Source organism: Lagenorhynchus albirostris, chromosome 14 (assembly GCF_949774975.1).
Source record: "Lagenorhynchus albirostris chromosome 14, mLagAlb1.1, whole genome shotgun sequence".
Classification (NCBI taxonomy): Eukaryota; Metazoa; Chordata; class Mammalia; order Artiodactyla; family Delphinidae; genus Lagenorhynchus; species Lagenorhynchus albirostris.
This window is the reverse complement of record NC_083108.1, coordinates 53,711,494-53,737,073: the sequence shown is the minus strand read 5'-3', so window position 1 is coordinate 53,737,073 and position 25,580 is coordinate 53,711,494. Positions and strand designations below refer to the sequence as shown.

At 51.8% G+C, this 25,580-nt stretch overlaps 2 protein-coding genes across 2 annotated transcripts in view; one reads left to right on the top strand and one right to left on the bottom strand.

Moving 5' to 3' along the window:
* Positions 1-17,455, top strand: part of LPIN2 (lipin 2) — a 35,777-nt gene extending 18,322 nt beyond the window's left edge. Inside the window, exons 6-17 of the mRNA XM_060170510.1 lie at positions 2,109-2,391; positions 4,594-4,687; positions 6,665-6,734; positions 7,444-7,533; positions 8,265-8,347; positions 9,456-9,600; positions 10,879-11,027; positions 11,666-11,752; positions 12,718-12,870; positions 13,158-13,272; positions 13,874-13,977; positions 14,284-17,455. Coding sequence (XP_060026493.1) covers positions 2,109-2,391; positions 4,594-4,687; positions 6,665-6,734; positions 7,444-7,533; positions 8,265-8,347; positions 9,456-9,600; positions 10,879-11,027; positions 11,666-11,752; positions 12,718-12,870; positions 13,158-13,272; positions 13,874-13,977; positions 14,284-14,428 — 1,518 coding nt within the window. The 3' untranslated portion in view covers positions 14,429-17,455. The remainder of the gene's footprint in view (positions 1-2,108; positions 2,392-4,593; positions 4,688-6,664; positions 6,735-7,443; positions 7,534-8,264; positions 8,348-9,455; positions 9,601-10,878; positions 11,028-11,665; positions 11,753-12,717; positions 12,871-13,157; positions 13,273-13,873; positions 13,978-14,283) is intronic.
* A 2,457-nt stretch (positions 17,456-19,912) lies between these two features.
* The window catches only part of EMILIN2 (elastin microfibril interfacer 2), a 50,804-nt gene continuing 45,136 nt past the window's right edge, over positions 19,913-25,580 (bottom strand). Inside the window, exons 5-8 of the mRNA XM_060121915.1 lie at positions 24,684-25,067; positions 23,313-23,345; positions 22,644-22,772; positions 19,913-20,934 (exon numbers count right to left, since the gene is read on the bottom strand). Coding sequence (XP_059977898.1) covers positions 20,597-20,934; positions 22,644-22,772; positions 23,313-23,345; positions 24,684-25,067 — 884 coding nt within the window. The 3' untranslated portion in view covers positions 19,913-20,596. The remainder of the gene's footprint in view (positions 20,935-22,643; positions 22,773-23,312; positions 23,346-24,683; positions 25,068-25,580) is intronic.

Here is a 25,580-nt window from a genome sequence, read left to right as displayed (position 1 = left end):
AGAAGTATGGCTTGAATATACTGAGCCACAGTCACGCATAATTAAACATTTTTAGGTAAATTATTGAAAAGCATGTCTTAAGTTTTTATTTAAAATAGAAAGATGGGATTGAAAAGAAGATACTTAAATTTTTACAGATAGTTTTGGAAGATCCTTAAAACTCCTTCCTAGCTTTCTGCCCTACATTTGTCTCCAAGTATCTACTTCCTTTTGAAGTAGTAGCTGGGTTTTTAAGGTGAGAGAACTGAAAACTGGTCCTTTTTTTTTTCCGATAAGAAAGTTAAAATGTAAGCTGTCTTAAAATTATCTCTTTGTTTCCAATCTCCCAGTCCTTAATCATTTATTTACGCTGGGATTCCTAAGACAGATTTCTTAGTTTCTCTTTTAAAAAATGGGGAAGCGTGACTACTGCAGTGGGGCCTCCCTGTGCTGTTATAACTTCACCATCTGGGACCGTTGCCATTCACCAAGCCTTACCTCAGAAGCTGGTTGTTTCTAGAGACATTCATAAACACTGAGAGACAGTGAGATTATTGAAATGCTTGTAAGCATTTGTTTTATCATCGTGGCCATTGCCGTCTTGACTGAATAGCCAGTATTTGTAATTAGAGCTCAACTTTGCCCTAAATCACATCAGTCTCATGGGTTTGGCGGCCTGTTGAGTCAGGTGGGTCCTCTGTGCATTTAAGTGGTGGCGTCGGTGAGGGTCACACCAGCTGCTCTGACTGATAAAACTCAAGACCTTGGTGGCTTGACCACAGCAGTTGATTTCTTGCTCACGTGATGCTGTTCTAGTGCTGGTGTTTGGTGGGAGGCCCTGCACACAGGGGCTCAGGAGCGCAAGCTCCTTCCATCCTGAGCCTCCACCATGGCCTCCGGGGCCTCAGTGGGGAAAGGAGAGTCTCACATGGGGCAGTTTACTCAGGGGCCCAGCTTGGGGAGGACACAGCACACGCCTTCTGTCCACATGGACAGCTCAGTCATCTGATCAAGAGGCCACACGTGACTGCAGGGGCACCTAGCGTGTGCCTTGGAGGTTGAAGACAAGGGTGTTTGTGTTTTACTCCAGGGGTCGGCCTGCACTGGGACCCCCGCGTAACAGCAGGTTTTGCTGCTTTAGGTGGCTTTGGCTTTTTCACCATTTCCAGTGAGGAACACATTCTGTTGATCCGATTGATCTCAGTATTGTGATATGTGTGTACATTGCTCTTAGGAGAGAGAATTCCCCAAAACCTAAAGTTTTCTTCAGAGGCTCAGATACAAAACATGATCATGTTCGAAACTGCTTTCTATTTATGACATATCTGTGCTGTGCTGCCACCTACTGTTCAAATTTCAGATTTTTCCCTAACGATCATATAACTTCACTGGATAGCATACATTCATATACTGGCTTTTTAAAAAAAAAAAGTAAAAGAATTTGAAAATTCTAGAACAGTATTTCAATGTGACATTGAAATAGAGCAGTAAATTTTCATGACTAAGAGACTTACGGCGTCATTTCCTTGGGTCTTTTTTCTCTCAAACTTACACTCCATTACAGAAAGTTTCCTTTAGAATCAGCTTCTAAAACCTTATTTAGAAAAGTGAAAATATTGAATACCCTCGACTTTGGTTCTGGCGCTCACTAGTGTAAGAACAGCTTATTTCTAGTTTCTCAGTACATTTTCTTTCTTGAGGTGTGTCTAGGCTCCTGAGAATTTTCACTTGGTTAATTTCTTTGTTGTATTTCGTGAAGTAACAGATGATTTAGAAAAGCCTTGTTTTTAAAAATAATACAACCTTGGACTACAGCATTTTCTACAGGATGTATATAGCACTGCAGCCTTTTCTAGGAAGTTAAGATCAAAAGGTTTTCAAACATCAGATTTTTCTTAATTACTCTGTCATTTTCATCATACGATGTAAATAAATGCTTATAACTCTTTTGCCCCTTTAAGTCAGAGCTGCCACCTTTGAAAAGTTCGCATTATTGTGAATGACGGTAGTGATGTTTGTGACGTGTTCGCTGTATCCAGTTAATTCCTCAGCAGTGCTGTTAGGTTATTTCAGGGTCATCTGTGATAGGATTTTCAGCACTCCCTAAGGAAAGCCGCGTCCAATGGCAGGTCAGCCTGCTCCTGTTCACAGCGCCCAGGGAGCCCTGTGGTTGGGAAGCTGGGAACGTGGGCAGCTGTGTGAAGGCCATGCTTTCCTCCCGCAGCGAGTCGGAGCCCGGCTCCAGGCAGTGGCCCGAGTCCGACACGCTCTCTGGCTCCCAGTCCCCACAGTCTGTGGGCAGCGCGGCCGCCGACAGCGGCACCGAGTGCCTCTCAGACTCTGCCATGGACTTGCCCGACGTCACCCTGTCCCTCTGCGGGGGCCTCAGCGAGAACGGAGAGATTTCTAAAGGTAGGCCAGCAGTCACGCCTGCCCCACTGAGAAAGCAGCCTTGAGCCGTTGTGGGAATCCAGCTCGCGGGGTCTTGTGCAGGTAACCGGGGTCCCCCTTTGCTGTCGGACTCTTGGCCCTTCACTTAGGTACCTTGTGTTGGGGTGACGCCACAGGTAAATGGGTGGGAGACGGCACGTGTCTGGGGCCGAGGTCTTGGGCGGCCCGCCTGCTGGGCGGCCGGGGTCAGTGCAGCTCTGGCCACCTTCTCTTCTGTAAGGTTGTTGGAAGAATAGTTGCGGGACTGGGGCCTGGCTGCCCCGAGTCTGAGACAGGAGAGGAGGGCCTGAGGCTGCCAAAATTGATTGTCTTCTGAGTAGATGGATGTTTCTGGCTAAAGGTAGAAGGGGTTACTTTCTGTCTCATCTTGAGAGTTGGCGCAGGAGAGTGAAGGTGCTCAAGACAAGACAAGGGAGCTGCTTAGCGGGGCCGGTTCAGACGACTCTGCTGTGGCTTGAGCAGCCGTATGTACGTCTGTCCCAAGTTATTTGGCCTTTCTGGTTTTCCCTCCTTTTGTAAACTGAACTCTTCTTAATGTTTTCTCAGTTTGGCTAGTGGCCCTTGATTGACTTTCCTCTAAGGAAAGATTTTCTTTTTACAACTAACATCATCCTTCATCTTCTGCATGTGGCAGGCCAGGCACCCTGAGCCTCACGTCTGTGCTTCCCTGAATCTTCTTTTTCTTAGCGTCACAGGGTGATCGCTGTGCCTCTTTTCCACCTCTTAATTCTATTTGTTTGTTTTACTTTTTGCTAGAAATTAAGAGCGTGTTATTACGGCCAGTGGTTCCCTCTAGGGACAAAGTTAAATAGGTCACATTTTAATTATAATCCTCATAAGCCTTCACTTTAAAAAATATAGGTGGAGGAGGGGATATACAATTTATGTAAACTATAAAATTTATACTTAAAAAGAATATTGTTCACTTAGGTAGAGTTTGTCATTGGGGGAGGCAGAAACGGCAAGTAAAAGTAATAAATATACAGACTGCCAGGAGGAGCAACCCCAGGGAGAATTGCCTCTGCTGGCCTGCATCAGAGCGCAGGGTTGCGATCAGCATACAGAAATTCATGCGCAGCTCTCGTTTCTTCTGCAAGAGCTTGGAATTTATTTCTTGACGAGACCCTACACCACATTCTGGTGTGTGTTTGGTTTCTTTCCTCCAAGCATTGTAAAACGTTCTGATTGTTTTTTCTAACGTAGCTTGTACTTGTGCACTTAACGCTGTAAGACCCCCACGAGTATTCCCCAGGTATGCACTATCTCCTACTTAGAAGAATGAAGCTCAGTTTTCACTGGTTACGGAGTGGAGCGTGTGCACGTCTGTGCCTTCATATCTTCCTCCCTCTCGCCACATCTGTAATCTATTTTCCTAGGAGTCCTGGTTTATCCCTTTCTCCCATTTTTCTTTTTTTTAATTTTTTTTACATCTTTATTGGAGTATAATTGCTTTACAATGGTGTGTTAGTTTCTGCTTTATAACAAAGGGAATCAGTTATACATATACATATGTTCCCATATCTCTTCCCTCTTGCGTCTCCCTCCCTCCCACCCTCCCTATCCCACCCCTCCAGGCGGTCACAAAGCACCGAGCTGATCTCCCTGTGCTATGCGGCTGCTTCCCACTAGCTATCTATTTTACGTTTGGTAGTGTATATATGTCCATGCCTCTGTCTCGCTTTGTCACAGCTTACCCTTCCCCCTCCCCATATCCTCAAGTCCATTCTCTAGTAGGTCTGTGTCTTTATTCCTGTCTTATCCCTAGGTTCTTCATGACATTTTTTTTTCTTAAATTCTATATATGTATGTGTTAGCATACGGTATTTGTCTTTCTCTTTCTGACTTACTTCCATTTTTCTTTGGTTGGTTGGTTGGTTTTTGGTTTTTAGTTTTGTTTTTTCCCATCTGCGGGAGGAGTGGTAGCAGAGGGGGAGTAGAAAAGAAGTGTTCTTTCTTGTCCTGGGGGAAAAAAACCTCAAGTGTCTGACATTTGCTTTTGATGCATATAGAAAAGTTAGTTGGTGGGTTTCTTGTTTGTTTGTTTTAAAGGACTTTTCAAAAATCTTATAGTCCCTTCAATGTAGGTAGTATTGTGATAATCTCATATGGGTATTTATTTATGTAATCTCTAACCAAATGGATAATTATTGTTTTACACTGCAGAGAAATTTATGGAGCATATCATTACTTACCATGAATTTGCAGAAAACCCTGGACTTATAGACAATCCCAACCTTGTAATACGGATATATAACCGGTAAATACTCTTGCTTTTGTAATTATTAAATACTCTTGCAGGTTTTTTTCCCCAAGTGCTGTTTTTAACCATTATAGTCTTTCTTGCTATAAAATATGACATTTCATATAAACGAGCTAATGGGCAGTGAGTGACTTTGAAGTGAAGGTAAAGCCTCAGCTTTATTTTCAAATGAGGTGTTGAAATGCTACTCTGTTTTATATTGGGTGGGCCAAAAAGTGCCTTCAGTTTTTTAAGTAAAATTAAAGGCACATTTTTCATTTTCACCAAGAACTTTATTGAACAACGTATTCACCCTTTTGTTCCACTACCTTCTGCCATTTTTCAGGCAACTTTGTAATTCCATCTTCCCAAAACTTTCTTTTTTGAGCAAAGAACTGTTCCAGGGGCCTTTTGCAGTCTTCCAGGGAATTGGAATTTTCTTCCATTAAGAGAATTTTGTAAAGACCAAAACGAATGGAAATCCGAAGGTGCAATGTCTGGTGAACATGGCAGATGAATCAGAACTTCCCAGCCAAGCTGTAACAGTTTTTGCCGGTCATCAAAGAAATATGCGGTCTTGTGTTATCCTGGTGGAAGATTACCCGTTTTCTGTTGATTAATTCTGGTCGCTTTTTGTCAAGTGCTGCTTTCAGTTGGTCTAATTGGGAGAGGTACTTGTTGGAATTAATCATTTGGTTTTCCGGAAGGAGCTCATAATAGAGGACTCCCTTCCAACCCCACCACATATACATCACCTTCTTTGGATGAAAACTGGCCTTTGGTGTGGTCGGTGGTGGTTCATTTCGCTTGCCCCACGCTCTCTTCTGTTCCACATTGTTGTACAGTATCCACTTTTCATCGCCCATCACAATTTGCTTTAAAAACGGAATGTTTTCATTACATTTCAATAGAGAATCACATGCAGAAATATGGTCAAGAAGGTTTTTTTCCCTTAACTTATGTGGAACCCAAACAGCAAAGCGATTCCCATGACCAGGCTGGTGCAAATGATTTTCATACTCATATTTTGAGTATGTCAGCCATCTCCCATGTGGTATAACGTTGATTGTTCTCAATTATGGTTTTGGTTTGATCGCTGTCAACTTCAGCTGGTCTGCCCTGACTGTGGAGCATCATCCAGCGAAAATCTCCAGCACGAAACTTCACAAACCACTTTTGAAACGTTCAGTCACAGCACCTTCTCCATACACTGCACAAATCTTTGTGTGCGTTTCAGCTGCATTTTTACCTTTCTTGAAATCATAAAGCATAACATGCTGAAAATGTTGCTTTTTTCTTCCAGCTTCAGTGTTAAAATGGCTACACAAAAATTCACCAATTTTGATGTCTTTCTTTCTTTTAAATTTATTTATTTTTGGTTGCATTGGGTCTTCGTTGCTGCACGCAGGCTTTCTCTACTTGCGGCGAGTGGGGGCTACTCTTCGTTGTGGTGTGTGGGCTTCTCATTGCGGTGGCTTCTCTTGTTGCGGAGCACGGGCTCTAGGTGCGCAGGCTTCAGTAATTGTGGCTCACGAGCTCTAGAGCGCAGGTCAGTAGTTGTGGCGCACGGACTTAGTTGCTCCACAGCATGTGGGATCTTCCTGGACCAGGGATCGAACCCCTGTCCCCTGCATTGGCAGGCGGGTGCTTAACCACTGCGCCACCAGGGAAGCCCCATAAGTCTTTTTTTAAACGCATGCTGATGTGACACCTGTCACAATACAATCTAACAAAATTGTTTCAAATGAAGTTAAAGACAACTGAGTGCTACTAGAGCCATCCTACGGAAATAACCGAGCAAACCTTTTGGCCCACCCAGTACATTGTGCTGCTTCTCTGCTCAGAGAAGTTTGGCTTGAAGCAAAGATTACTTATGTGGCAAGCAACTGAGCTGATCATCTTTTCATTGAAGAGAATAAGGCATTTTATGTGGTATTTCTCCCTCCCGCCCTCTCCTCTCTTGTGTGACGGTCTTGCACGGTTTTACTCTCACAGTTACTACAACTGGGCGTTGGCGGCTCCCATGATCCTCAGCCTGCAGGTCTTCCAGAAGAGCTTACCTAAGGTGAGATCCTCCGCTGTTTGTTGCCCCCCTCAGAGGTATCTACAGCATGTAGTGCTTCGAAAAATCCAGATGTGCATATTTCTAAACTGGGTACTGTTCAGTTTGATTTAATATTCTAAAATTAATATTATCACTCAAATTATCTCATACCCCAAAGTGTAGGAAATTACCTGGGCTGCCATATCTTTGCCATTTTTACTAGATATTTATACCGGTTTCTGATGATATATGAAGGTTGAGAGATTTTACTGATTGTTAGTTAAATATAGAATAAGTGAAAACATTTCCTCCCATTAATATGGAAAGAAGCAGCGAGAAGAGGGTGATGTGGCCGCCAGAAGCGTGGCATCGGTGTGGTTCATTCAGCTGGTGGTTAAAACATGTAGAACATGAAGCTTTGCTCTGAATCTGTCCACCAAGACGACATCATCAGCCTAGCTGGTCCTCATAACTCATGAGAACCACGTTTCCCAAGGGTAGAGAAATGAGAGCAGGCTGCCTGCCAGCCCCTAAGAGGGCTGCTCCTATGTAGCCAGACCACCCAATCTCATACCACAGAACTGCCACAAAAGAGGACACTGTCCATCTTTCAGAGGAGTCTGGGAGGTGTGGAAAGCGTTGCTCACCATCCTGCACATTAATGGTTGAAAGGAGTCGAGTGCCTTGTGACTGACAGATGGCTAGACTCACCTGTGTTGATTGTTTTCAGGCCACAGTTGAGTCCTGGGTCAAAGATAAGATGCCAAAGAAATCTGGTCGCTGGTGGTTTTGGCGTAAGAGAGAGAGCATAACCAAACAGGTAACTGAGCTGGAGGTAATCCTTTCCATGGGCTGAAAAGAAGTGAATCTTTGGTTTATTCAAAAGAAACCTTTTTGCCAAGCACAAGTTGGGCCACATAATGCTCTTTTAATAATGTAGTCACCGTGTTTAAACAGTTACGTGGGCAGGGCTGATGCTAGGTGCTTCCCATGCTGCATTACCTCTCACCTTTACGACAGCCCAGCAGTGTAGGTGTTTGGATTCCTGTTTTACAGGTGAGGAAGCTGGAGCACAAGGAGGTGATGTAGCTTGACCGAGGGCACGTAACTGGTGAGGGCTGGAGCTGGGCTGTGACCTTAAGTCTGCCCCAAGAGCTGATGCCATTTCCACCGTGCCGCGTCACCGGCTGGAAGCCAGAGCTTGCCACCTTCCCCCGCTGGAGGGAGGGGCATCAGTCCCCCCGTTCTGCAGGTCCAGCATCCCTGCCGCGGACCTAGTTTTATTATGCTGTGTGACTGAGCTGGTGCTCTCTCAACAATTCCTGCCCCTGACTTTGTGGAGGCAGCTTTTTGCACAAACAGCATATGACTTCTCTCTCAGGTTTCTGTCCTTTTGGCTCAAACTAGAGGAAGTTTGTTTCTTAAGCGTTTTTAAGTTGCGGATTCAGAAAGCAGTTTTGCTCGTCACTGGAGAGAGATACTGTACTGAGGAACTTTTGCTTGTCCGTAGGGGGAGAACTGCACATTGTCATTGTTACCTTGCCGTTCCAGCTGCCAGAGGCCAAGGAAGGGAAATCGGAGGTGCCGCCGCCCATCGACCGGCCGTCGAGCGCGAAGGAGCCAGCCAGTGGCAGGTGGGGGCCCCCGGTCTCTCCAGGCTCCCCCGCCTCGGCCACTGCATTCAAGCTGATGTTGGCCGTTTTGTTTAATTCTTAGTCAGAAATGTCTTTGTCCTGTGGACGTGCATGACAGTCAGTGGCTTCCTTCTGCTGCTCAGTTAGCAGATGATAACTTCCGCTTTTCTTTAAAAGATATCATCAGCTTCAGGACTCCCCTGGCGGTCCAGTGTTAGGACTCAGCACTCTCACTGCTGGGGCCCCAGGTTCAGTCCCTGGTCAGGAAACCAAGATTCTGCAAGCCGTGCCGTGTAGCATGGGGGTGTGGGTGTGGGTGTGTGGGTGTGGCTGTGGGTGTGTGTGCGCGCGTGTGTAGACTATATCATCAGCTTACAGTAAATATACTCCTCACTGCTTCCTGAATACCTTGCTCCTGTCCTGGAGCCGTGGACTCGGATGCCCTGAAATGCAGGCCTTGCATTTCAGGCCTTGCAAGATCTGGGAAGCAGATCTTGCGGAATTGTGAGGTGTGCTGTCCCTGGTGCCCTGCTCCCTGGCTGTCAGGCACAGCAGGGGAGACGTAACAGGATCTGAGTTGGGCGTGGGTCCCTTTCATTTCTTGGAAGGAGTAGAGCTGCCTTGGACATGTGGATTGGCTGCCCCGTGGATTGGTGCCACGACATACCCCATTCTTGTTTCTGCCACCCTGTTTCTTCCTCCATCAGGTTCTTTTCTCTTCCCTTTTCTCTAAACACTTGGGTTTATCTATCTTCTTGCTCTTTACCCTCTTCTTTTGAAAGGACTGTATAAAATCTTGTTAGTTTCTTAAATCACCAAGAAAGATTTTAAAGATTTGTATCTTTAGAAACATACACATCCTTTTCAACAAGAATCAGCGGGCCTAGTAGCATTCACTGGTTGTAGCAGAAAATGGCCAGTCACAGTGGGCGAGTAACCGCCGGCCAGTTGTAGAGGGGGGAGGAATACGCAGGTGTGTACCCTGGGTCTGGGGAACGGCTCCTCCTAGAATGGATTTGGGATCTCTTTCTCTTCTTGATCCTAAATGAAAAGCTGTCGTCTGTAAAACGTCCCGCTGCCTCTTCAGTAACGGGGTTGTGTTGAACAGGCCGGCTGAGGAAGACTCGTCGAGTGACGAGGGGTCCCAGGAGCTGGAAGAATCCATCCAAGTGGACCCCATCCCTACGGAGCCGCCGAGCCACAGCAGCACCACCTCCTATAAGAAGTCTCTTCGTCTGTCCTCAGACCAGATCGTGAGTTGCATGTGGTCTGGGTGGATCCAAGTCACGTGAGCTCAGTAACTGTTTAACTCGACGGGTCTCCTCTCCTGTCCGCCTGGCCTCAAGCCTTACACACGTGGCCCAGCGTGTGGTCGTGGAAATGCTCACCTATGTCCGGGACAGCAGCGTCCCTCACACTGGGACCACCTGAGGACCTGCAGCACGCTTCCTCCTCCTTCACCCCCGGGCCTCCCACCTCCGTGTCTGGGAGTGAACCAGGGCATCTGTGTTCTCAGCCTGTTTCCAGGATGAATGTTTTTTTTGTTGTTGTTTGTTTTTCTAAAGAATTGTGTTGCATTCTTTTTCCTTTTTTAATTAATTTTTGGCTGTGTTGGGTCTTCGTTTCTGTGCGAGGGCTTTCTCTAGTTGGGGCAAGCGGGGGCCACTCTTTTTTTTTTTTTTCGGGGGCCACTCTTCATCGCAGTGCGCGGGCCTCTCACTGTCGCAGCCTCTTGTTGCGGAGCATAGGCTCCAGACGCGCAGGCTCAGTTAGTTGTGGCTCACGGGCCTAGTTGCTCCGCGGCATGTGGGATCTTCCCAGACCAGGGCTCGAACCTGTGTCCCCTGCATTGGCAGGCGGATTCTCAACCACTGTGCCACCAGGGAAGCCCCCTCCAGGATGAATCTTATACGTCTGGCCCAGCACTGGGCCACACACTGTCTTTTAGGAGCCACAACCATAGGGAAATGACATTTTCTTACTTAGATGCAGTTTCCCCCTTCCTTTTTATTTCCCACTCCCTGACTTCCACCCATTTTCAATATGAAATTGTCCTGCTGTGCTCCAGGGCAGTCCCGGGTACAGAGGAAAAGGTTGGCGGGGGGCGGGGTGGGTTGTGATCAGAAGAGTGCCTGGCACCTAACACATGGTTCAGGCAGTGGCTCGTGTGAGCCATGGGCGCAGCCCCGAGCCATCCTTCCTGAGCTGGGATCCCAAAACGCTGCTGCTGGTTTGGGGAATGTTCAGATTCTGTTCCAAAACTGTGTTTTCTGCTGATTTTCTTAGCTTTTTTTTTTTTTAAAATAGTTACTATGTCTTGTGTATTTCCGTCCGTTCTTTCTGTGTTCACACACACACATTTATATATTTAAGAGGCTGGGATCCTTTTTCACGTAACATTGTATCATAAGCAGTTTCTCTGACCACGTATTCCTGGAAAGTGTGACTTAATTGTTGCATGTAATTCCATCAAAGTGATGTGCTATTAATTTTCAAAACTCTGATTTTTATTCTTATACTTCTTATAAAAGGCAAAACTGAAGCTCCAAGACGGCCCAAATGACGTCGTGTTTAGCATTACAACCCAGTATCAAGGCACCTGCCGCTGTGCGGGGACCATTTACCTGTGGGACTGGAACGACAAGGTCATCATTTCTGACATCGACGGGACGATAACCAAGTAAGCAGGAGCCTTGTGGTGACAGGGAAGGGGGCCCAGCTCAGTGTGTGGTGGTGGTGGGGGGGGTCCTTCACCTGGGCAACCAGCCACCATCAGGAGAGTTTTTAAACTGTACACACTGAGATGTCCTGAGTGCAGTCCCCACAGAGTCATCTTATGGAGGGAGGAAATAGGTGGGACCGTACAGACGTAACGTCAAAAATGACACTTGGGGAATTCCCTGGAGGCCCAGTGGTTACGAGTGCGGTGGCCCAGGTTCAGTCCCTGGTTGGGGAACTGAGATCCCGCAAGACGTGCAGCGCAGCCAAAAAAAAAATATTAATGATAACTTCGGAGGATTTAGTTATTTGGTCTCCAGATTCTGGTATCGGGGGGAAGAAGCAGCTGTTGAGATTAGGGAGGAGAAAAACAGGATGTGTGGTGGTCAATCCCCTCATGTCTGATTGCTCTTCTGCAACCCTGGACCCCTGGTGGGGTCCTTGTCTCCTGTGCACAGGCCAAGGAAACCGCCGTTGGGCATTGTCCCTCCACCTCTCCCCCATCCGGCAGCTGCTGGCAGCTTGTATTTAACTAAATAGGTAAACACTTGGCTTTATATGCTTGATTCCTGATATCTTTGTCTGTTTCTGCCCTCTTAGGTCTGATGCTTTAGGACAGATCCTTCCACAGCTGGGTAAAGACTGGACTCATCAGGGTATCGCAAAGCTCTACCATTCCATCAATGAGTAGGTATCCCGACCCACGTGTCTGGTGAGCTAGAATTTTGCTTGAAAAAGCTAGAAAAAGAGTGTTCATCAGCCAGTGCACAGAAATCTTATTCATGCGCCAGCTATTCCCGCTCTCCTTTCCCACCCCTTCCTAGAGCCTCATGCAGGGGAAAGTGTGAGCCGCCATCTGTGGGACAGGAGCTCTGTGCCCGGCATGGTATGCGTTGTTACGCATGTTAACCTTGTCATCTTGTTTTCACAGGGCTGTGGGTTGTAGGCACTGCCTGTGTCTATAATCATAGCTGTACTTGGGGGTTTTAGCTGTAATTTAACAGGAGAGCCAATTTTCAGGTTTGGTTTCTTGAGTATTTTTAATTGTATTGCTTTAAGTAGGTAATGCATGCATGGGGTAATCAATTTACCATGGGGTCCTCTCTGTCAGAGTACTTTTTTTGTGAGAAAATAGTGCCTTGGCCTTTGTGGGATCCCAGTACCTATGAGTTAAGTTGATCTGCAGAATTACAGTGTCTTAAGCACAAGTTGAAAATGTCATAATATGAAAATTATGAGTATGTCAGTTACCCAGGTAAAGTTTTGCTCCTTGTTTTATGGAATGATTTGCATTCTGGAAATTCCCTATATAAGTAAAATCCTTTGTGTCTTTCATCTATAGCAGATTGTTTAAAGATAACCTCAAATCTTTGTCTGTTTTGTAATTTGGCTTCCATGGACCAGACGCTGAAGCTATATCATTACTTGTAAATTTAGCGTAATCCCTAGTTGCATGTACCTCCATTTTCCACCCATGGCGTTTTTGATGGAATGGTGAGATCTTTATAATCCTAACAATTTTTTCTATTAAATTTAAGAATTTGATTTTCATAGTAAACGAGAGGAACTTTATTTGGACCTTTAAAAAGAAAAACGCATTTTCCCCCCTTTAGCCAAAGCACACGGGCTAAACAGGACGTGTTCTCTTTCAGGAATGGCTACAAGTTCCTGTACTGCTCCGCCCGCGCCATCGGCATGGCCGACATGACCCGCGGCTACCTGCACTGGGTCAACGACAAGGGCACGATCCTGCCCCGCGGCCCCCTGATGCTGTCCCCCAGCAGCCTGTTCTCCGCCTTCCACAGGTGCCTCTGTGTGCGTATGCGTGCGTGTGCGTGCACCTGCGTGCACACGGGGGCCTGACGAGAGCTTCTGCATCTTGGTTCTGTATTGTTCTAACTCACACATAGCTCACCTGGTCTGTGTCAGACACGGCTGAGAAGTCAGGTGGGCAAAGAAGGAGAAAGACACCGGTTATGAAGGATTAAAAAACTTGGTTGGTTGCGAGCACTGTAAAGTCTTTTTAGGACCACATACCAAGGAAAGCTGCCATTGTGGATTTGGTGATTATATTTGTATTTTCTTCTCCTAGGGAAGTAATAGAAAAGAAACCAGAGAAGTTCAAAATTGAGTGTCTAAATGATATCAGGAATCTCTTTGCCCCGTCTAAGCAGCCCTTCTATGCGGCCTTTGGAAACCGTCCAAACGTAAGTGTGTCTTCTGGGCTACACACTCGGATGTGGTGTGTGAAACTCAGAGGAGTGTACTTTTAGGGTATAGCCCTGTGTTAGTTCTCAGACCAGTTGTATAGGCACAGTGAATGTCCGTTCTGCTGATATCTGTTGTAAATTTTCTCCAGCGGTCAGGAAGGGCCTGCCGGTGGAGATGTGCCCCAGAATGTAGGTGTGTGACAAAGGGCACGCCCTCTGTCTCTGTGGCTTCCATTCCATTTCCTCAAGCAGTTCCGACTCATGTTCTGAGTGATTCTAAGCCGAGTCTTGGATTCACCCCAGAAACAGGTCTCGAGGGCCCCCCTTGATTACCGCTTCCCATCTGCTGCTCCGAGGCCCCTGGCGTCTCCGTGGCGCCCAAGTTTTCTGGCTTCCCGAGTGCCCTCTGCGGTGGCTCCGCTCTTGAGTTTGTGTTTGTCTAAAGCTCGGCTCCAGTGGCAGAGCTGCGCCGCGCCAGCTTCACGTGATTTCCGTACACAGTCTCCCATCGAGGCGATTTCCTGGCTCCCAGGAACCGCAGGACCATCTCCTCATTTCTTCTCTCTGTAATCACCCTGCCCCATGTTTTCTGCTGCAGGATGTCTACGCTTACACACAAGTTGGAGTTCCAGACTGCAGGATCTTCACCGTGAACCCCAAGGGTGAGCTGATACAAGAGAGGACCAAAGGAAACAAGTCATCGTAAGTGCGTTCCCACCTCTCAGCCTGGAGCCCTGCAGCCAGGGGCCAAGAATCAGAACTGCACCTGCCTCTGCAGGCTTTCCTCTCTGCCGGGGTGTCTTCTCCTCTGCCGTAGCTGTTGGGGGGGGGGGTGTTGCTGAGGGGCCTAGACTTTGAGGAGGGTGGCAGTGCCCTGAGAAGGAGGCCTGTCTGGGATCCTTCCCATCTGTGGAATCTGAGTAACTGGCTGTACAACCTACAGTCTGTGCTCTCAGGTCAACTGATGAATAACAGTTGCTGTGCTTCCTCCCCACTTCCTTCTGCCAGGTATCACAGACTGAGCGAGCTCGTGGAACACGTGTTCCCACTTCTCAACAAGGAACAGAATTCCGCCTTTCCGTGCCCGGAGTTCAGCTCCTTCTGCTACTGGCGAGACCCGATCCCTGAGGTGGACCTGGACGACCTGGCCTGAGGCCGCACCGCCAGTGGGAGGCCCTCCGTCACCCGCCACGCAGCAAGGGAAGGTGACCAGCCCTTCTGCTGGACAGAGGACATGGGGTCCCCTCCCGGCCACAGGTGTGGGACAAGACGTGCTGACAGTCGGGCACCAGCAGGGACGGGAAAGCTGCTGGGGCTGGAACCGCCTTCCCCCTTCCCCCTCCCGGGCCCTGAGGGGCTGCTGTTCGGTGCCGCGGCCGGAGCCACGAGGGGAGCTCGGGCTTTAGGCTGGAGGCCTGGGCTCTTTTCACTGGCCTGTCCTCCCACACGCTCTGTGTTGTGTGCTGGGTGCTCCTTTAATTGCCTGATTTAAAAAGAAGGAAAAAGAAGCTAAGAGTGGACCAAAATGTTGCACAAAGTAAAGTGTTCTCATTTCCACTGGGCAGTTGAAAGTGTTTCTCTCAAAAGGAGGGCCTTCTTCAGGGGATCACGGTCCAGTGGTGATGTCGGTCCAAACCGCCTGTGCACATTTCTTCTGTGGCTTCTCCCTCCCTGCTCCACAGAAACGGGACGCTTGCTCGGGCCCCCGGGGTGACAAACGTGGGCTTCGGGGGAACATAAGGTCCTCATATCACCTTCTCACCTGTGACTATTCCACGGTGGGGACCTGAACTGAGGTGTCGTGTCTCGGACTGGCAGGAAGGAGCAGGTCTTGCAGGATGTATGTGATGCCCGTAAGAGCCTTCCTAGCAGGAGTTGGTTAAACAGCAAGGAACAGCTCTGTTCTTAGGGAGGCCTTGGAAATGCAGGTGAGCACTTGTGACGGGTCCTGGGAAGGGTCCTTTCTCCGTCCCTCTGCCTGCAGCCCAGTTTCCCAGCCTGGTTGTGATGAGCCCTTGTCGGACCCGAGCAGGCCGCCCCAGAGAAGGGGGGTTCTGTCCACAAGCCTCTGCAGAGCTGTGAGCACGAGCCTGCAGAGGTGAGGCTGGGTGTGGACGGTCCCCTTGGTGTTAGAATCGAGAAAACTGTTAGACAGGAGCTCTCCTGAGAGCAGCAGGGCCCACACACAGCCCCGCGTTGGGTGAGAGAGCAGTGGGCAGGTTCCAGAGCGGAGGGCGGGCGCCCGATGGGAACGCTGCAGAGCAGTGCAGGCCCGGCCCCCGGCCCCCACGGTTTCCTTTCCCACCTGTGCTTTCCCTGTGCTGGTCTGGCAGGGGCACTCTTCCTTGTAGTTTGCTCCACCGAAATAATAGCTGATCTAGAGCTGGGGAAATGGGGGCGGTTATTTTCCAGATTGGAGAGTTGAAAGTCCCTGACTCGGTTGAGCCGTGTTTCCCAGTGCTGTTGGGTGCAGGGACGACGGCACAGTCCCCGGAACGCAGCGCTCAGTGGCAGAGGCTGGCGGAGCCACACACGCTTCCTCCGGTGCAAGCCGTCCCGCCGTAAATAGCTCAAGGACTCATCATTTAAAGAATTTATTTATGTACAGTAGGCCAGGGAAAATAGGTTGTGCTTGTATGAAGTTCTGCCCAGTTAGTGAAATCAATTCCTTGTACGGTGGCCCTGCAGTTACTTCATCTCATAGATGCCATCGGCCTGTCGCCCCACGTTTGCTTTAGGCGGTTACCCTGAGCTTCGTAGGGCTTTGCTATGTGCGGTACGGAAATCTTGATAACGCACCTTCTGTAGTCTTTTGTTGGCTGTCCTTTAAGGAGTTTCTGACTAGACACTTTCTTTTTCTCGATAAGCTCTTCTCTCTGGACACAGGGGCATCTTAGAGGGTCAAACCTGGGAACCCAGGTCTCCCGGCCCTGCACTGAGGGTGGCTGACCCCTCTGCCTGGGGGCCATCAGCACTAGACTTTATCATTTTGTCACCGCAGATTGATCCAGTGGGTACATATGCTAATTAACCTGAGTCTTTTTCCTTATTTAAAGGAGTCCCTTTTGCTGAAAGTAGATGATTACTATTACTATAGTGTTAAGAAAGTATTAAGTTTGTGCGAAAATTCATTGCCATTTGGTACAAATGACATTTGTTCTTTCTGTGAAAGAGAGATGCCCTCGAGTGTGTTTGTACACAGACCCTTCTGATGGGAGCTAATGAAGGAGCAGCAGCCTCTCGCTGCTTTCGGGGACGGGCAACGTCACGGGGCGGGGGGGGGGGGCGCGAGGTGGACTGGGCTCTTCTAATCGCTCTCTCCGCTGCTCCACTGGTGAAATGGCCGTGGCCCCTTTCCCTCTTTCCAGTCCAACCCGACTTGAGTATCTGCCTTGGTGTCCGCGTGCTGAAGCTTGTATGGCTCTAGTGTTGACATCTGCATCTCTACAGGGCTTACGGAGTGCGCGCGTGGGCCCAGAGCATGCAGACTTGGCCCGCGTGTCCGTATCGTGTTTGCTGTGCTTTAAAGTGCTTTAAAACATCTGCATAGTTTTCAGCTGGAAAAAGAAAAAGCTTACTAGTGTGATGTCATGAAATGAAAGCTGTTGACAGTCTAGGAACAAGAGCCAGCTCACCATCCGGAAAGTACGCGTGCCTTTGGCCGCACGTGGCCCTTCTGGAGGGTGTCCTTGAAGCTGCAGGCAAGACCGAAGAAATGGGCAGAGAGTAAACTCTCAGGTTTTGCAAGTTGGTGAAAACAGACTCTCCCAGGGAATTTTATCATCTTTTCAAGTATCATCATAGTTACTCTGGGAAGCCTTGTCTTCCTCTGTTTTAGAGAATGCTGGGTTTAATGAAACTGGTTGAAGATTGAGTTTTTGTTTAAAGTAAGTGCTCTTTCCAGGTGAAAACTACTTTTTTTGGTTTGTTTTAAAGGTAAGAAAGGGAAGGGAAAACTTTACTCTTTTAATTTAATCATTACGTTCAGTCTGTGATGACATATTTGATTATTAGGCACAGCAGTGCCACTAACAAGTTTTTTAAGTTGTCAGAAATTGTAAACATCAGTTCAGTACTTAGTTTATGGCGAAGACAACTGTCTTAAGATAAGTGGCTCATTTTGGTGCAGTGTTTGATGTTCAAAACAAAATGTTACGACAATAAACGAACGTAAACTGAATGCATCTGACTCTCTCCTTCAGAGGACATTAAATCCTCTTCTCTAAACTCTTGCCAGAAATTGATAATTTCCATAAATTAGCATTTTGATCTTTGCTGACACTTACATTTGTGTATAGAAAGGACTTCTTTTTTGGTGCTTGTGTTTATAAAACCTGACTCCAGAGTGAGGCTACACCCACAGGAGCTAACCTCTCTTGCTTTGTAGGTTCTGCCAGGCAGTGACCCATTCATACATATGTGATTTCTAGGGGAGTCTCCCTGGCACCCTCCAGGCTGCTTCCCCTGCCCCTCGGCCCTTCAGGGGTCCCCTGAGCGCCTTGCATTAAACCCTTCCTCTGGGTGAATACTACTTAGCCGTCCTGATGTTTTCATCAGCTGTTAGGAGAGTCAAAGTGGTCTTGGATCAAAAACCACATCCCCCGTGTTATGTTATTCGCGTATCTTTATCCCCCAGACGGCTAAGCACACACTGAGCCTGCGGGCTCTCACTAGCCGCTGGAGAGTGCGCCTCCGCCTCCACTCGAAGCAACAGAGTGGGCTGGGCGAGAGGTGGGGGGTGGGGGGGAGGAGGGAGCCGCGGCTCTGTGCGGTGTGCTCCGCGAGAGGAGGGAAGAGCTCAGACAGGGAGGTTCACCATCAGGAACTGGAACTGGCCGCAGTGCTTGGGCAGGAGCGGGGGAGTGCCGAGAGCCCGTCTCCACCGCGGCCCCCGCTGCGCCACCAGACTCTGCGCTGTCCTTTCCCGTTGATGGGATGGGATGGGATGGGACGGGGACAGCGCGCGTGGATGTTTAGGAAGTGGGTGTGGATGCGTGTAAAGCCACGTTTCACATGTCTCTGATCACAAATACGTCTTTCCTTTCAAACGGCAAATTGTGAGAAATAAGATGATAGGGTCACTGAGAAAGGTTAATGCACTAACACGGGAGTGACGTCAAATGAGGTTTGCCCTGATTTGCGGTCTTTACCGCTGGTCATCTTTCGTTGTTTTTCACCATTTAAGTGTGAGGCCATTTGCTGATGTTAGATGTGGGGGCAGAACGTCCCGGTCCTGTCTCTGCTTCTCGGGGGGGGGGGGGGGGCGCCCTGACCTCCTTCTCAGCAACCCCTTGTTTCAGAAGTTGTAACCTCGTGCCTGATCGGAGGCCAGGGGCCTGGTCCACACGTCTCACTCCCAGGCTCACAGCGCCGGGCCGCTGACGTCTGGAGGAGCTGCTCCGAGCCTCCCAGCCTGAGCTCAGCCCAGATTGCTTCTCTCTGTGCAAGAGGACAGCCTTTCCCTTCTACAGACGCTGACTCCTGTGAACCACGGTCCAGCTTTCATCCCATTGAAGTCAACGCAGGACCCACTGCAGTCGTGGATAGAGAGCGGAACTTCTCCGTTGTCAATAAATGAGTCAGGATGCACTGGCAGAGGGGGTGTTTCACTTACTGCTCTAAGCACCGGCTGTGGAGTGGAGGAAAGTAATTCTCTACCTTCTGTCTGCTCCCTGCCTTTCCGGCTATTGAGCATTTGTCCCCTTTGGCACCAGGTAAGGTCTTTAAAGGGGGTGTGAGGTGGAGAGGGCAGAAGCGTGTGCCCACTGGGTTTTCCTGAAAATGCTCCACTGCAGTGGGGTTTTTCCCATGAGTCATTTCTAGGAAGCCACAGCCAGCCAATTCCCCAGCTGTAGAGATGGGACAAGCGTGCTGGCCCACCCCCATGCTGCGGACAGAGAGGCCCCGCCTTCCGTTCTTGGCCCCTTCGCCCTAGCTGGTGGAGGGGGTGAGGGAGAAGGCCGGCCTCTCTGTCCACTGGCCGCCCTGGGCTCTCATTTGCAAGCAGTCCTGGAAAAAACATTCTTACAGCATAAGAGAACCTTGGTGGCTTGATGTCAGCCAAGGAAACTTGTTTCTATTGTCCACATCTTTCCCTGGGGCTCTGGGGAGCCCCAGTGGCACTTGGTTGGCCAACAGGTTTTACCAACCTGATGAGCAAAGACCACGCGGAGCTAAGGGTCTGGTGTGGCTGCCCGTAGAGGAGTGAGGGGCCTGGGCTTCCCGGGAACAGAGCGTGCTCTCCACGGGAGGAGTCCTGCTTTCCTCAGATGACCTCGGTGTTCAGTGTGGTCGGTTTTGTGTTGGGCCTCTTGTTGCCTGGGAGCTCAGGAGTCCTTACAGCTGCATCTGCTGTGAGCTGGGCAGCTGCGGGTTCAATGTGAATGTCCAGCGCCCCCTGGAGGAGCCCCCTTTTCAGCTGTGGGGCTCACGTGGGGACTCTGACCTCCAAGCACATCTAGTCTGTCTGTCTTTACAAGCCAAGAACAACCCCCAAGTGCACGGCGTGCATGCTGAGGGATAACAGTTGCATGGTTGAGATGAATTGACTCAAGCTTACTTTCTGCAGCCATTGAAGTCATTTACTGTAGTTTGCTTTTCGGCAGCAACTCTCAATCCAGAAGGCACCAGACTGAACTGGAAGTGTTTTACATCTTTATTGACACTCCCTGTCTTGCACTTAAGTCGTACATGTCATTCAAGGAGCCCAACAAGCCACATGACAGTCTCTCTCGCGTCCCTCTCAGCCAGGCAAACCCGGGGTGGGGGGGGGGGGAGGGGGTGGCGAGCCAAACCTGGGACAGCCCACTGTCCACCCTAGGTCTGTGGTGGCACATGCCACTTCAGTGTTTAAACTCTTCTCCCACATGCAGGGTAAGTGAAGACAGAAGCAGCTGGCGACAGCTCTGCTCCAGCAAAGCCTGGCCACTGGTGCCAGCTCTGCCTCCTCTCAGCGGCTCGTCCTTCTCCAGCAGCAGGGCGTGATCCCACCGGGCAGCAGTTGGAGCCTCCGCGGTCAGCACCCTGTACGCCCAGCACAGGCCCCTCGGAGAGAGCGCGGGCCACGGCAGAGCCAGAGGTGGGAGCTGGGAGACGCAGGGGAGGAGCCGGCGGGCAGGCAGGGGCGCTTCCGACTCTAGGCGTCGGGGCCACGTTGGCCCGTGGTTTGCTCCTTGCTGCCTTGGCAGCCAGACGTGGCCTTTACCTGGGGGAGGTGGTGGGGTGTCTGCAGGAAACTAGACCAGTGCTCCAGTCACACACACGCTGAATACATTAAAGCTGCCGAGTTCCTACAACTCTCCCCTTCCTTTGCCCGGCCACCTCAGAGGTGGGACAGGAAAGGATATAAGAAAACCCCACTAAACGTGGAGTACATTTCGTCAAAGTCTGTGTGCGCCAACCTGCCCCCGGTCACCACGATGTTGACGCCGTCCCCTGCCTTCAAGTGCACGATAAGGTGGAACGCCCCCGGGCCCCCACAAGTGTGCACGGCCCCCTGGGGCCGGTGGTATTCCAGGAATTCTCTCTTGTAGCCGGCCGTGTGCAGCTGTGCCACGCTGGCGTTGGCGACCGAAAGGACGGCTTCCACGTACGTGTCCCTCTCGGGGGTGAGCGTGGCCGTGATCAGGTAGCGCCCGTCGTACGGAGCTGTGAAGACCCCTGGTAGGAGGAAAGCACACACCGGTGTTCACGTGACACCATCACAGCCTTTTGCGACAAGCTGACAACCCGGATGAAGGCAGACCAGCCTCTGGGTTTGCCCTGAGTGGCCTGGGTTTGGGCTCAAAGTCCTGCTCAGCCTCCCCCCGGGAGGCAGGCGCACTCAGGGGCGCAGCCCCTCTGCATACTAAACCCACCCAACAACAGTGACAGCCCCCTTGGCCCACACTGCTCTCTGCACTGACCTGGTCCTCGCTGCAGACCCAGCAGCAGCCTGAGGGAAAACTGGCCCGTTCCCCCTCACCGCCGGTCCTGGCTGCCTCTGGGGAGTTTTCTCTGTCACTGAAAGCACCTCGAGGCCAACTTAGAATCGACCTCACGGGCACAATAGCCACAGAACGCCTTAGCTGCCTTCTGGGGAGGCAGGACCAAAAACTCCCCACAAGGTCGGTCATTAACGCAGGAAGAAGAGACACCGAGCCAGGGGTGCAGCCACAGCCAGCCCTCCTCCGGTGGAAGAGCCAGGCTGCCTGCTGGACCAGTACCCAGCTGGCATCCACGCGCAGCCGGAAGCGAGCTGGTATTCAGACACGCTCGGGGGCTGGGAAGGCAGGGGAAGTGGGGGGGGATAAGGTTCGCAGATGTTGCCCATTTGCAAAGCAGCGGCACATGGGCCCACAGCCAGACCCAGTGCTGGCAGGAGTGGCCATTGCCCAAGGGCTCCGGGAAGGGGGCTGGACATGGGCCACTGACCACGGGCTGAGAAGGAATCTAAGGGGCCTGAGTCTTTAACCTGCCCTGAAATGTGCCAGGCCGCCCAGCTCCCTTGCCCAGCTCTTCTCAGTAAATTTAGAGCCTGGGGACAGACGGACCCCAGCACTCCGGGCACACAGACCAGCGTCTGCTCAGGGTCACGCAGAACTCCCTTTACTGAAGACCTGCTGGAGAGAGCATGGGCATCCTGGGAACAGGAGAGAAATGAAGGTCACGGTCCCTGTGTGCCGAGAGCACCTGGCCTGTCGGCGTGGACAAGCTGTCCCCATAGCCGAGACTGCGCGGAGTGAGGGCCCCAGGGGAAGCCCAACTTGAGCACAAAGCGAAGCAGCCTTCTCACACCCCCGCCTCCAAGCCCGTTAAAACCAGAGTGTGATGCCGAGCTTCACGCCCCTGGGCCTGGAGGCCAGGAGCCCCGTTTTTCTACGCTCTGCACTTCATTCACTCTGATGCTCGCTAAAACCCGAGGCCCGTGGTCCTGAGACCCGGGGCCAGGGCGGCAACTCACATCTCTGCCCGCAGAGAGCCGATTCCCTCCCAGGGGCCACACAGAGCCCCGGCCACAGCAGCACGTGACACCCAGGTCCGCTGGTGCCTGTGGGCGGGGCGACAGCGGCGGACCAGGGGGTCCTGGCTCTCCTCCCGCAGGCGCGATGCCCGCGGCCCCGAGGACAGCAGCCCAGGCACCGGGGTGGCCTCCCGTCCCCGCTGTTCTCGGGGGCTGGGGACCACATGGACCGAACCCCCGTCAGGGCGAGCGGTTCTGCCCCAGAGCAGGCGCCCCGCACTGCTGCTGACCCACTTGGGGCTCAGAAACCAGGAATCCCGCAGGCGGTGGCGTGGGCGCACCTGTCGTGGCAGCGGGGAGGGACCTTCCTCGCAGCCTCCCGGCTGGGAGAGGCCTCCCGAGCGGCCGTGTGTGCGGGCGGACTCACCGGTGCTGGGGTCGTACACGTCCCCGTCGTTCACCAGCACTTTGTTAAAGAGGACGACGCCCGCATCGCTGGGGAAAGGCTTCCGGGTGAGCCCCGCAGAGAAGGACACCAGAGACGGCGCCGGGACCCCTGGGCGGAGAGAGGATGCGCCTTCAGTCAGGCCCCGTGCCGAGGCCTGCGCGCCGTCCCGAGGGGCTGCCTGGGCCTTGCATTTCGCCTCAAGGTGGGCACACCCCCTCCTCACACCCTGGGCCCAACAGCGCCCTTGTCAGAGGGGCAGGCAGTTGGTGGGAGTGCGCATGTGTGGATTGCGTTGGCCGCTGCGTGAGATGGGAGGCTTCGCGCATGCGTGGGCCTTGTGCATGATGTCTGGGGTGGGGGCGCTGAGGCCCCACAAGGTGCTTCTGTGTGAGTGCTGCTGAGATGAGAGCTGGGAGGCTGCGCGCGCACACGCGAGGCGGGGGCTTTGCGCATGCGTGATGCTATGCGGTGGGGGCGGTGCACGCACGCGCGTTTGTGTTCGTGCACACGCGAGCAGGTGAGCCGGGGAGGGCTGCACCCGTGCTAATCGCCCAGAGGGAGGAGACAGGACCTGCCGTGGGGGCGGGGGGGGCGGGACAGGGGCTGCCCAGGACCACCCGCCTCGGCCTCCCGTCCCGGCTAACGTACCTGGGGAGGCTACAGGCGGTGACTTGGGGTACCCTGAAAAACAAAACGCAGATGCAGTGTCAAAGCCCTAATAGCGCACCTCATTTTCCTGAGCCCCTCCTTTTCCTGAGCCCCTCCTTTTCTGCCTGTTCCTCACACTGTGTGTAAGTAGACATTAAGAGCACCCACTCCCAGCTGCCTGCACAGAGAAGACAGCCCTGAGGACGAACTGGCTGGGGGAATAGGAAGAAGATGGACTGGAGCCTTGGGGCCCAAGCCGGCGAGCAGGCTCCAGACTGACATGTCCACTCCCACGCTTGCCCTCCAGGAGCAGGGACTGTTCACTAGCTTTGCCCCCAGGTAGACTGGATGCAGTGTTTGTCGTGTGGATGCGTGGAAGGAAGGACAGACATACAAAGGAACAAATTGCCCAAAAGTATGTAAGCATCCAAGATACGTGGAACAGAAGGAAAACTGTCATCTTAGAAAAGTCCCCACACCTGCCTAAGGGAGCTGGGATCACTGGAGCTTGGGGTGGCTGAGAAGGAACGGCAGTGACCCCACCTGCCCAGCGGGCACGGCGCTTCATTCAGGCAGGCTGTCCGTGCCTGTGGCTCAGTGCCTCCAACCGGCAGCTTGGTTGAACTGTGAGGCGACTGGTTGGTACTATCCTGTGACAGCTGACGTGAACTACCGCAAGCAGCGTCACGTGTTTATATGTGCTAGCCCAGAGCCTCAGCTTCCTCATCTGTCAGTAGAATATCAACTTCACGGTGCTGTAGGGAAAGCTGTAGAGCCAGCCCCTAGTTCAGCCCCTGGCATGCAGTGGGTGTCCCATAAATGCTCCCTTTTCCTTCTCCCACCTGCCTTCACCTCCTCCACCACCACAGTGCTGACCTTCCAACTCACATGAAGGACTTAACTGGCCAAGCACTGACCTAGGCTTTTCTCCATCCTCACAATAACTCTCTGAAGTCCTATTATTATCTTCCCTTTGCCGTTGACAGAGCTAAGCCTTACAATGACATAGCTAGGGTTGGAGCCAGAACCTTCCAGCCTACCCACTTTGATGTGTGCTCATCTTTGCGGCTACGCAAGCTCCTGGTATCCTCTTGGTTTCCCCGGTACACTTCCTGCTAGGGAGATCAAGGAGCTGCCTGTGTGGTCCACGGTCCAGGTATTACAGCCCATGGCACAAATCTATTTCTAAGTATGATGTACTATCCCCAGAGTACCACAGAACCTTTGGAGAGCCAAGTTTTGGACCTTGTACCCTGAAGGCTGCACCCATGACCCGCAGAGACCCTGCAGCAGCCCCCTGGGGCTCAGGCTGCCCCCTCTGTGCATCCTCACCTTCCGTAGCTCAGATGCCCTGCAGCGGGGGACCCTTACCTGGCGCTCCCGCGTAGCCTTCGGCCCTGGGGATGGGCCCCTGCCCAGTCTGGCCGTCCACGCCCCGGGGCAGTCCTCGCCCCGACATGCCCATCCTGCCCGGGGGCCCGGCCTCTCCAGTCTCCATAATGACCCCGGTGGAGCCAGGCAAGAAGGGCAGCCCCGTCCAGCCTGGCCGCAGCAGCGGGGGCAGTGGCCGGGGGCGTCTCTTGGGCAGGACAGGCTGCTGGCCTATGTACGGCTGCTGTCCAGAGTCCTTGGACGGCGGTGGAGGGGTCGGCGGTGGAGGGGTCAGCGCTGGAGCAGATGGCTTGGTGGGGGCCTCTGCCGGGTGCGGGGCCTTCCCTTGGGGCAGAGGCTGGGGTGCTGCTGAGGGCTCCTCCGCTGAGCATTTGGGAGGTGGAAAGAAATACACAGGGTTCAAAACCTCAGACTTGACTGCTCGACCACAGGCCCCCTCTGTGAGACTTCCGTGGGTATGGCTCCCTGGAAGGTGTGTGCTTGGGGGGCTGGCCTGTGGCCTCTGCGGGGTCCCTGGGCTGGGCCCACCAGCAGACACAAGAGCAGCCACCACAGAGTGGGGACAGCCTGCCTGGACCCCCTGCCCAGGGGAGGGGGACCTTCACCCTCTTTCTTCCTGATGGTCGTACTCTCCAAAACAGCACCCGAACCTCCCTGATTTCACTACATGGTGATACCACAGGGGTTTCTGCCTGCCTGCTGCCACCCACGGCCTTGCATTCTCTCAAGCAAGCTAGTCTCACGGTCGCAGTGGACAGCCTCACAAGCCGAGGACCTGCTGGGTGCAGACGCACGGGACCCAGGCAGGTGTCAGGGAGCTCGGGCTGCCTCTGCAGCAGGCACAGCTCCCGAAGGAGCGGCAGTGCCCCCCACCTC